Consider the following 12,559-nt stretch of genomic DNA (forward strand, 5'->3'; position numbering starts at 1 on the left):
CAGTTTGAAACTTTCGTTATATCCATATCGTTATCGGTTAACAATGACGGGAGATCAGATCTGTTTGTATAAATTTGTCATTTTGCATATCGATAGTGACCTGTATTTTGTTTACATGCATTTTGTCAGACAGAGTTTTCATTGTGACATCTTGGTACTCAATGTCTTACAGATCATGTTAAAAATACCTGAAGATTGACGTAAGAGACGGACTGCGAAAATCGTGTAGGGTGGTGGTTTACTGCAAAGTGGATCCAGCAAAATAAGAATATATTTTCTCCAGAGTTCATGATCCGTTTCTAAGAATTAGTGCAATAGACTTCTCATGCGGAAATGAAATGAAAGAGAAATACTCTGGCGAAAGGTTTCACCACAGCACGGTGTTTTGGTAAACTAATTTCAGTGTGGAACTTCCTGGCAGATTAAAACTGTGTGCCCGACCGATACTCGAACTCGGGACCTTTGTCCTTCGCGGGCAAGTGCTCTACCAACTGAGCTACCGAAGCACGACTCACGCCCGGTACTCACATCTTTACTTCTGCCAGTACCTCGTCTCCTACCTTCCAAACTTTACAGAAGCTCTCCTGCGAACCTTTCATTCAGGAGTGCTAGTTCTGCAAGGTTCGCAGGAGAGCTTCTGTAAAGTTTGGAAGGTAGGAGACGAGGTACTGGCAGAAGTAAAGCTGTGAGTACCGGGCGTGAGTCGTGCTTGGGTAGCTCAGTTGGTAGAGCACTTGCCCGCGAAAGGCAAAGGTCCCGAGTTCGAGTCTCGGTCGGGCACACAGTTTTAATCTGCCAGGAAGTTTCATGTCAGCGCACACTCCGCTGCGGAGTGAAAATCTCATTCTGGTAATTTCAGTGTGTTGCAATTGCAGTGCAAAGCTAATCCTTGCGCCACAGTAGGAATCCATATTCTGTTGGGCAGTATTCAATTCGAAGTTGCCTTATAACAATTTCATTCCGCTGAAGAGGTAGACTATAAGCGACTTGTGGAACTGGCGAAAGCTTTTTATATTGCACCAAGCAACTTCTTAACTCTCAGACACATTAGACAGAACCCTGACAGTAAGGTCACAAAATTAAAATAAGAGGCTACGTAGATTTTTAAGTGTATTTACAGTACATTGTCTTGGAAGTGGAGATGGGATACGGAGTAAAACAGATACCGAAAGGAACATGGAAGGTTACTGTTGTGCTCAGCATACTAAGCTGATCCACAGAAGGATACAGAAATGGGGCATGTGTGTTTATTGCAGCTTGTCGTGTCTCACGTAACGTTTCTGTGTTAAAGATCTCATTAACAATAAGGCGGTACTGTGGTACCCTCCTCCAGTTTCTTTGCTTTTTGTCGTAAGTCTTCTGACCGTTTTTACTCCGCTCGAGTGCCAACTACTTCTTCTCCCAGCGTGCCTTCCCCAAGGTGAGATTGACTTTTTGAAACCAACTATATGCTAGGGTGTAGAGCAGCTCCCAGATATCACATCCTGCAGACATTCTCCCTGGGCAGCCCTAGTTGGCAAAAAAGCGACGAAACAGGATTTCTTGTGCTGCATTAGAGCTGCGAAGAAAATAAGATTGCTTTTGGAAATGGTGTCGTACCCTAGTGGATAAGTTAGGTGGTATGATGTGGGTTCGAGTTCCGTCGGATGCCATCAACTTTTAATAATCTGTATCTAAATAACTGGAATTGTTATTTTTATTCCGTTCATTGTTTTAAAGATAATCTTTATTTTAATCCTTTGCCACATCCTTTTAAACATCGCATTAACTTTTTTATTTGGTATCTTTTTTCTTCCTTTTATTCTTTCCGTTATTTGAAATCTCTGTCCATGTGTCTTTAATTATTTTTAATAGCAGTTTTATGGAGAATAAAACAGAGATCTAAATGGAGTAATGCACCATGATGGCAGGTGGCCCATATAGTCTGAAGATCGTCGCTATTTGACAGAAACTGAATACCGTTTTTAATAAATGTTTTATTGCTATCAAGAATGTTTCAATATAAATTTTAAATATTTTCATTTGTGTCTCGTAATATATAAACGATTTAAACTACCGATCTATCGAACAGAAAACAAAAGTTGTAATAATTTCTTTATATTGGATTTGTAATGGACGTAAAAAATTATTATTCGTTACATTAAGTACTTTTTTGGTTGTTATCGCAAGAAAGATTTAAACATATACACATTTCAACAGTCAATTAAATAAAAATAATTATCATAGTCTTTTAGACAAAAAAATAGCTCTGAGCACTATGGGACTCAACTGCTGTGGTCATCAGTCCCCTAGAACTTAGAACTACTTAAACCTAACTAACCTAAGGACATCACACACACCCATGCCCGAAGCAGGATTCGAACCTGCGACCGTAGCAGCAGCGCGGCTCCGGACTGGAGCGCCTAGAACCGCACAGCCACCGCGGCCGGCTTTTAGACAAAGATTAAACCAGGAGATAGTACACGACGCAACTATAACCTTCGGCGTACCAGTTAAATAACCGCTACACTGCAGCGCAATTTCGAAAACCAGTGTTGCTTGCCAGGCCACAATATTTTTTGGTTGATTACGCGTAAACAAGGGCCCATCAGAGAGAATGGCTGCAGGTGTGATATATGGGGCCCTAACCTTCATCGCAGTGTATGTAGGTGGTTTCAGAAGGTCGATCCAATCATTGACAACTTCGCTATATCAGAGCAGCAAGCCCTATATCCTCAATTTTTCCCTACAGTTTTTACCCTTTACAGTTCCCTCTGGTACCATGTGAGTTATTCTCTGACGTCTTAACGCATCTCCTATCATTCTGTTTATTCTTCTAGTCAGTGTTTTCCACACGATCATTTCCTCTGCGATTCTTGGGGAACCTCCTATTTCCTTATCCTATCAGTTAACCTAATTTTGAATATCTCTTATAACATCACGTCTCAAACGCTACCAATCTATCTTTCATCTTCTGCTTTTCTTGCAGTCCACAAGCCACTTCCACAGAATGCGTGTTTAACGTACATTCTCAGACATTTCTTCCTCGTTTTAACGTCCCTATATAAAGGAGCACCATTACACATAAAGAAAGTCAGCTCTCAGATACTTATGAGAGATAGCTTGAAAGTCATTCAGTTAATAATGTCTGTAAGATAATTTATGTTTACGCTAGTTGATGTCACTGCCGATGTGCAAAGGCACTCTATACTCGGGTTATCGTCTACTAAGGCATGCCACAGCTTTTGACCGCCTAGCGAAAGTATCCCCACACTGTGCAAAAGCAAACTTGCGTAACTTAACTTGTTCGAGACCTTTAACTGTTTACCACAGCGATGCATAAGTTGTAAATTTGGCCCAAAGATGCCTACAACCTTCCCCTGTAATAGTGCAAAAGCGTAGCGCCCTGTGACGTCATTCGCGGGCTCCGCGACCCTTCAGACAGTACGGTGTCGACACATGCGAAGATAAGGCCACAGCTCTTTTCATGTGAGGTGGATGTATGTTAAGGATGTCACATTGGCAGCAAATTTCACGACAGTGCTGCCCAATACATCGCGATCGTCTCACATGATGGGAATGTCGTCACTTCCCCTCTTACCCACATTTTACCCCTTCTTTTTTGACGCCTCTAAGATGGAGATCAGAACCACCACACACAGCCTTGAAATCACGCGGTTTTGTTACGGGTTACCGAGGGAAACATTTGGGACACAAAATCGCTCGGTTTCGACAAGAAAAGGCTTCCCTTGGGGGTGTTGATTTCTGCACATTTAGCGGTCGGAAACGACAATTCGCACTGCAGCGAACAACATTCTTGACAACGTTCGACACTGCTGGCAGCCCCATGACGATTCAACGGAGCTCTGAGGACATCTACATCTACATCATTACTCTGCAATTCACATTTAAGTGCTTGGCAGAGGGTTCATCGAACCACAATCATACTTTCTATCATTCCACTCCCGAACAGTGCGCGGGAAAAACGAACACCTAAACCTTTCTGTTCGAGCTCTGATTTCTCTTATTTTTTTTTTTGATGATCATTCCTACCTATGTAGGTTGGGCTCAACAAAATATTTTTGCATTCGGAAGAGAAAGTTGGTGACTGAAATTTCGTAAATAGATCTCGCCGCGACGAAAAACGTCTTTGCTTTAATGACTTCCATCCCAACTCGCGTATCATATCTGCCATGGCGCTGCAACCAAATTGAACGTGATCTGAAACCTTTGGAGTGTAGTGCGAGCGCAGTTTTTGCTGTGGTGTGTAGGGTGGATCTGAATGTGACTGGAAGCAGCAAAGTGTGTCTGTATGGTTTTTCAGCCCTTCTCTTTCTTCTGCTATGGCGTTATTACTGAGAAGAGCAAAAATGACACGTATGTGAATAAAACGGCAAAGGGCCCTTCTAAGATCTCCTAGAACAGCCTCGTCACCACCCACGCACGTTTGTTGAGCAGAGATTATGACATCCATTCAGCGGGCTGGTGCCTCCCGGCAGCTCTAGCGCCTGAGGAGAGGCTACCTCTTCGACACTCCTTAAGTGGGGTTGCCTATTTGTGGTTACATAAGGAAAATCGCTATTCGGAAATTAAGGAACAATCGGCGGAGAAATGGAAACCACAGTGAAAATCAAAACTGTTTTACTTGCAACAGTAAGCTACACCTTTCAGCTACTTCTCTACATAGTCTCAGCTCCGACTTAGACATCTGTCGTATCATTGTACCAGCTTTCCAATACCCTCGTCACAGAAGGCAGCCTTCTGTGCTTTGCGACAATTTTCTACACTAGACTGTAGTTCGTTGTCTGTGCCAAAATGCTGTCTCCGTAGCCAGCGGTTAATTTGAGAAGAGACGAAAATCAGAGGGAGGCAAGGCCGGGCTGCATTGATGATGATGACGATGATGATGACGATGATGATGACGATGATGACGATGACGATGATGACGACGATGACGATGATGACGACGATGACGATGATGACGACGATGACGATGACGATGATGACGACGATGACGATGACGATGATGACGACGATGACGATGACGATGATGACGACGATGACGATGATGATGACGATGATGATGACGATGATGATGACGATGATGATGACGATGATATTGACGATGACGATGACGATGATGATGATGATTGGTTTGCAGGGCGCTCAACTGCGCGGTTATCAGCGCCCGCACAAATTCCCAACCGTGTCTCAGCCACTTTCAAGAATGATGATGAAATGATGAGGATAACACAAACACCCAGTCATCTCGTGGCAGGTGTAAATCCCTGACGCCGCCGGGAAGCGAACCTGGGACCCCGTGCTCGGGAAGCGAGAACGCGACCGCGAGACCACGAGCTGCGGACCCGGGCTGTGTTGTGGGTGATCAAACACTTATGCTCGAAAAAGCTGCGGGGGCGTCCTCATTACCCCTGCAGTATGCGGCCGAGAACTGTCACGACAAAGGAAATGCGTGGCAGTTACGTTATGTGGGGTTGCATGAAATCAGGCGAAATCTCTCAGCAGGCACCCATACTTGGCGGGAGACACCATTTTCTAGGCATCTTTGCACGCTCAGAACTGAGAACAGCGACGTGAATATGTGTACAGACATACTAGAGACACTGTCCAACAGATCGGATCACAGCTTGATCGGTTTTTCGATGTGATTTCGATTTCGCGACCGATCATTCCTTACTTTTGGACTAGCCCTCGTGAACATTCTTGAGTCAAAATTTTGTGTGAAAGGGGGAACATTTTCTGGGCATTTTCACTGGAGTCGTATTAGTTATATGGTCGATTTAGTTCAGAAGAGGAATTGGAGGCTTTCATGCTGAGCGACGGAGGAATGCGAAGGTATTAACCAGTGACTGTCACGTAAATGGTAGCGACACGGAAGAGGGCTTTGGCAGCAGGCGAGCGAGAAAACTGCTCCGTGCACGGCGACACTGTAAAAGGAAGCGAGTGGCGGGCGAGACAAGATTTAGCTGAATCCACGACCAGAAGAGAGGTAGAGGGGGGGAGGGGAGTCGACCGGTGGGGGGTGGGGGGGGGGGGTTCAGAAAAGGCGCCGCCACGTGATGCGCTAACAAGCCGGCAAACATTCCATTACGGCGGGGGCCGGCTGGCGTTCGCGGCGACGGCGAGGCACGGCAAACACGGCGGAGGTGGAGGCGGAGGCGGTAATACTCGGTAATGTGACGAGCGGCCATCATCGAGTTACCGCGATGCCCGGCCGCCGCAAAACGACCACGGCGTGCCGGCGGTGGCGGACACATCTGCTGCCTGCCTCCACCTGCGGCTGGACCTGTAGTCGCTTCCGCGCCACAGAGATCAATTTATCCGATTGGAGGCTGTTCCCTCGGATTAACTCGGGTAGCAACCATCAGGCACGTGGCTCGACGTAGCAGCCTATCTCTCTTATCGGCGTCGTTGCTTTTTTTTTTTAAAACAGTCAGAAGTATCAATGTACAAAAGTAATAAAATGGAAATTACAGGATGCACGAGAGAATTAACTCGAAGCAAACACTTGCGGCTGTAATTGGATGGAAGAACACACTTGGATGATGAAAAGCGGGAGATTAAAACCGTGTGCCAGACGAAGACTCGAACTCGGGACTTTCGTCCTTCGCGGGCAAGTCCTCTACCGACTGAGCTACCCAAGCACGACTCACGACCCGTTCTCACAGCTTTAATTCCGTCAGTTCCTCGTCTCCTACCTTCCAAACTTCACAGAAGCTCTGCTGCGAACCTTGCGAACTAGTATTCCTGGAAGCAAGGATATTGCGAAGACATGGCTTAGCCACAGCTTGGGGTATGTTTCCGACGCCACCGCATGCCTGTCTACAAACACATTATTAGCCTCGAGAATGAACTGGGAGGAAATGGAACAGCGCAAGCTGTTATACTGAATGGACCTATATTCTTTCGTGGGTGAAGTGTTAATTTTAGTCTGGACGTCGCTGCTGGAACTTCTGGTAGTGGTTGGTTTACACTGGAAATCGTTCGTTGCGAAAACGCCTCTCTTCCTGGACATGACTCTTTCGCCGACCGAGATGTTATCGCCTACAAGACCTGGCATTGTGGTATCGACCCGAAGACGCAAAGTAGACCTAGTTATGTTTATAGTAATATGCCATTTAGATTGTATACCAGCTCATGTAGAAAAGTTACTAATGATGAAAAAATACATTTATGGATGAAGGGACTTGGTGCACTTGGAGAAAATGTAACTCTAAACTGGTGATATTACTCTGTACCATAATTATTAATAAAGTGTCTACCTTGACCTCTGTAACCGGGAAGCGTACATCGCGAACCGGCGGCTCAAGGATGCAACAGTCTGAAAAAGTTCGAAAACATAGTGCGGCGTGTGCGCTGATATGAAACTTCCTGGCAGATTAAAACTATGTGCCGGACGGGGTTCGAACTCGGGACCTTTGCCTTTCGCGAGCATGTCCTTCTTCCGGGAAGTTTCACATCAGCGCACACTCCGCTGCAGAGTGAAAATTTCATTCTGGAACCTCAATACTACTTGCAGCTGCCTGAAGTACGCTGGTGTGCATCACCTGAGAGCGAAAGTAACTTTTGCATGTTCACAGCAAAGTAACATAGCTCGATCAAACTTGGACCATACATGAAAACTACTGCTACGGTGTAGTACAGTACGTAACAGAAAGAAATACGCAATGGGACGAGCAGAAATGAGACTTCTATTGAAAGACAACTTCTCTGATGTAACCGCGATTTGTGGTGGACCTTCGGACATTACAAGAGGTGGCGCATGGTACTTAATAGGATGTATGATTACCATGAATGGCTGTGCTGTGGCGCGCTCCCATGCTGTCCGCAGGGTTGGTGAGTGCTTGTGCTATGGCGCTCCATTCCTCCATCAGAGAAGTTGACTATCGTTGGATGGTCGTTGGTGCACACAGCACATCCCACACGTGCTAGAGACGGGGGAACGGGCAGGGCAGCAAGTCCATTCGTCGAATATCTATTAGTCCCAAGAGCTCATGCACCTGCTCTGATCGATGCGGTCGGGCTCTGTCATCCATAAAAATGGAGTCAGGGCCGAATGCAACTCTGAAAAGATGTACATGGAAAGGAGTACACTGTCATTATAAATTTGACCAATGATTGTACCGTGTTCAACGATTTGTAGGCCAGTACGGCCATGCACAGCATTATGCCTAACCACACCATAACGTCTAGACTACCAAAACGATAAAGTTCGACGGTGCTGGATGTACCCTCATATAGCGAGAGATGGGAACAAGTAATACACCCAGGAGTATTATTGATCGTTTGGATGGTTCAGATGTTATGATGTAGGAAGGTGTATTGCTGCCTGAGCGTACTGACCTCAACATCTTGGAACAAGAGGATATCGGGCGAATGGATTGGCCCGCCCGTTTCCCCGACTCAAATCCCGTCGAGAGCATGCGGAATATGTTGGGGAAACTTACTGCAGAACTGCCACATGCTCAAACGACCAGCCAGGAGTTGTCACCAGTTGGTGGAGGACTGAAACGTCTTACCACAAGAATTCATTACCAGCTATGGGGCCAGGTGTGTGCACAGCATCCATTGTCGTCTGTGGTGATCACACACTCTATTAAACCACCTGCTTCCTTTCGTAATGTTCAGAGGACCATCGCAAATCGCGACGAATTCGGCGTAATTATTGTGTTCTTTTTACTATCATTTCTGTTCGTCTCCTCGCGTATTTCTTTGGGGTACCTTCTGTACTGTACTGTAACACGTCCAGATTTCATCGAGATTTGTTACTTAGCAATGACACTTCAAGTGGAAATTGCCTTCGTCCTTAGACGCCAGTGTAGATCTTGCTGAAGATACCACAAAATCCGGACTTAGCTCCCCTTCAAACTTTCGCCTTCAGTATTGTAACGTCTGGCCATACAGAAAGGCTTCCAACAACGGCAAGAGGACTGGAACGTATCTCAATTATTCAGGTGAAGGTGTTATATCTGTTTTCAGCCTGTTAGTCCACGTAGAACCCGGTTTCATGATGTTCGTCTGCCCACAGGCTGATATCCACTAGAGATATCCTAACTTTGCCACCTCATATGTTTTCGAAACTAAACAAAACGTGAAAAATGCAATTGGCCAGGGATGCACTACCTCAAGGGCTCACACAGTGGGCAACAATACACAATCCATAAATGCAAACGAACGCCACTTTCAATACAAAGTTAATTTTTTTAAATGACATGGAAAATTTTTTTTTTCTTTTTTTACAAGATTGAAAACTGTAGGCACAGCTGGTGATGGCACACTTATTTTCATTGTTGTAAACCTCGTACCTTCTGAAATAGGAAGATTTCGAAAGAAGGCGCCACAGTTTCTGGCTACAGCAGGCAACCCGCGTTACGATATCACAGTATTACGGCAGAAACTGTTGGACGGTCTCCATTACTTAAAATCTAAGTACTCCAAATGGTATGAAGTTTAGAGAAGTGAAACTAAGTCTGCCATCACTATCTGTGCCTCTAGTCTCCATTTCCATAGAATAAATACATGTCCTATTTGACAAAAGTTGAAAGTGAGATTATTTACGTTTACAGAATGTGTACTTGTATACTTGCCCACTGTGTGACCCCCTGACACAGCTGCATCCATGGTAAATTGCATTTCTTACATTTTGTTTGGTTTCAGAAATATTTTAAGGTGGTAAAGTTAGGTGGGAGACCCTCTATGCCACATGAGATTCAATCACGGAAGTTGTGCGATGCTCGTTTACCGCATTGGAATTAATCCAACTCCGTTCTGTGACTCCACAAACATTACAGTAACTGGCAGTCCCGTCTAGGAGATTTTGTGTTCTTTTAAACGTGTTATGCTTTTTTCTTTGCTTCTGCGACACAGTCCCTACTCATTTAGAGCACCTGGTTATTCCTAAGGATGACGTTAATACGCTCCATTGCGACAGTGGTACCCTCGTTTGTACCAAGCAGACCCGTGTAAAATGTTCCGGCTTATGTCCCCCTAGTGCGGAAGTTAAACACGGTAGCCGCTGGCGACTTACCTGCGCGTATTCGGCGCACAGGTCGATGGAGCCGACGAAGGCAGCGACGTCTTCGACGCTCCAGGTGGCAGTGGCGGCGGCGTCGGGGGCGCACGTGGCGGCGGAGGCGGCGCCGCACAGCGAGGGGCAGGGCAGCACGCGGGACCCGGCCGCGGGGGCGGCGGGGGGCGGCGCCGGGGGCCGCGGCTTCGGCGACACGCTGCCCAGCCGGCGCCTGCGCAACCGACAGGCCTTGTCACACCACCAGCCGCATCAGCCGTACAAACTGATCAGTGGGGAAGCCAACCCTTCCGACAGTTATTGGAATTCAGAACCTATCTGTTATGGAAACGCCGGCCGGAGTGGCCGATCGGTTCTAGGCGCTACAGTCCGGAACCGCGCGACCGCTACGGTCGCAGGTTCGCCGTTCTAAGTTCTAGGGGACTGATGACCACAGGAGTTAAGTCTCATAGTGCTCACAGCCATTTGAACCATTTTGTTATGGAAACAGTCGCTGTTTGCAAATGCTCAAACAAGTTTCAGCACCTCAGCTTCTGTAAAGTGCATATACTTTATAAGTACTAACTGTTGAAACCGGTCCAGACCGAAAACAGTTTATTGGTCTGTTACGGTTATTACCTTATTTTCTACGCTATTAGCTCTGCAGGACCCTCTTTACATTGTTTCACACTAGCAGTACGTCGTCTGCTACTAAATAATACTCTGAGTTGGGCTGACCAATTAACTCACCACTGTATCTACGTACGTAGTTTTGTTGCGTGAAAAAAAAATCGCAAGTATACTTTGCTGTTACTTATGGATATTTCGGATATATCCATTCTTATCTCCGTGTTCCTCTGTTGTAGAAATGCACAGAGAAACACGATTCATGTCTCTGTGAAACTCAACTCGCAAATTAGATTTTTGCACTTCGCTGAACACAATGTGTCTAGTATCTGTCGACACTCACTTGTTTTCATATCATTTTGTCCCAAAATGGCTCTGAGCACTATGAGAGTTAACATATGAGGTGATCAGGCCCCTAGACTTAGAACTACTTAAACCTAACGACGACACATCCATGCCCGAGGCAGGATTCGAACCTGCGATCGTAGCAGCAGCGCGGTTCCAGACTGAAGCGCCTAGAACCCCTCGGCCACAACGGCCGGCATTTCGTCCCAAATCTTAACTTTGTCCTCTCTCTCTCTCTCTCTCTCTCTCTCTCTCTCTCTCTCTCTCTCTCTCTCTCTCTTTGCTCACACAAACACAGCCGGCCGGAGTGGCCGAGCGGTTCTAGGCGCTTCAGTCTGGAACCGCGCGACCGCCACGGTCGCAGGTTCGAATCCTGCCTCGGGCATGGATTTGTGTGATGTTCTTAGGTTAGTTAGGTTTAAGTAGTTCGAAGTTCTAGGGACCTGATGACCTCAGAAGTTAAGTCCCATATGCTAAGAGCCATTTGAACCATTTGAACACAAACACACAGACGCGCAGGATACTGTAGTGTAACTGTTTGTAATCTGTTTCTCTTCTACTATTGCCTTGTATGTGTGGGGGTTAGTTCTTTTGTAAGTTTTGGGCATAGGCTGTGGCTGGATTTTAGTAATTTTAAATCAGTGCATACTTCAGTTAAGTGGTCAACAGATGTACTATGGGAGCTATTACATATTTAAAGGGCTGAGGTGCCCTGAACATCTTGTTTTAAAGCTCCTGCGTTTTCACCGTAAGTACTTTGGCTGACAGGAGTTGTATGCAATTTTCGGAAATTTCGTAGAATTATTAGTACTTAAAACATGTTTGGATTCTACAAAACTAAATAAAAGTATCCACTCATGATGGCATTAAGGTGCTGAAATAAGTTTGGGCAATTATATGTAACTGTTGTTCGCATAATATGGTACCTATATATTCCATAATTCAAGTCTGTAAACATGGCTACTGCTAGAGCTACATGAACAAGGAATTAATGAATGGAGCGTAAAACATGATTTATCTGAAAAGAACATATTTCACGACCCACTGGACGTCCGGTTGCGGTTGTTGTTGTTGTTGTTGTTGTTGTTGTTGTTGTTGTTGTCGTCTTCAGTCCTGAGACTGGTTTGATGCAGCTCTCCATGCTACTCTATCCTGTGCAAGCTTCTTCATCTCCCAGTACCTACTGCAACCTACATCCTTCTGAATCTGCATAGTGTATTCATCTCTTGGTCTCTCTCTACGATTTTTACCCTCCACGCTGCCCTCCAGTACCAAATTGGTGATCCCTTGATGCCTCAGAACATGTCCTACCAACCGATCCCTTCTTCTTGTCAAGTTGTGCCACAAACTCCTCTTCTCCCCAATCGTATTCAATACCTCATTAGTTATGTGATCTACCTATCTAATCTTCAGCATTCTTCTGAAGCACCACATTTCGAAAGCTTCTATTCTCTTCTGGTCCAAACTATTTATCGTCCACGTTTCACTTCCATACATGGCTACACTCCATACAAACACTTTCAGAAACGACTTCCTGACAGTTTAACCTATACTCGATGTTAACAAATTTCTCTTCTTCAG

At 45.6% G+C, this 12,559-nt stretch overlaps 1 protein-coding gene across 1 annotated transcript in view; it reads right to left on the minus strand.

The window, feature by feature from the left end:
• LOC126473736 (uncharacterized) overlaps nucleotides 1–12,559 on the minus strand; it is a 418,605-nt gene that overhangs the window by 392,644 nt on the left and 13,402 nt on the right. Inside the window, exons 5-6 of the mRNA XM_050100984.1 lie at nucleotides 10,184–10,241; nucleotides 10,028–10,132 (exon numbers count right to left, since the gene is read on the minus strand). Coding sequence (XP_049956941.1) covers nucleotides 10,028–10,132; nucleotides 10,184–10,241 — 163 coding nt within the window. The remainder of the gene's footprint in view (nucleotides 1–10,027; nucleotides 10,133–10,183; nucleotides 10,242–12,559) is intronic.

This window comes from Schistocerca serialis, chromosome 4, assembly GCF_023864345.2.
Source record: "Schistocerca serialis cubense isolate TAMUIC-IGC-003099 chromosome 4, iqSchSeri2.2, whole genome shotgun sequence".
Lineage (NCBI taxonomy): Eukaryota > Metazoa > Arthropoda > Insecta > Orthoptera > Acrididae > Schistocerca > Schistocerca serialis.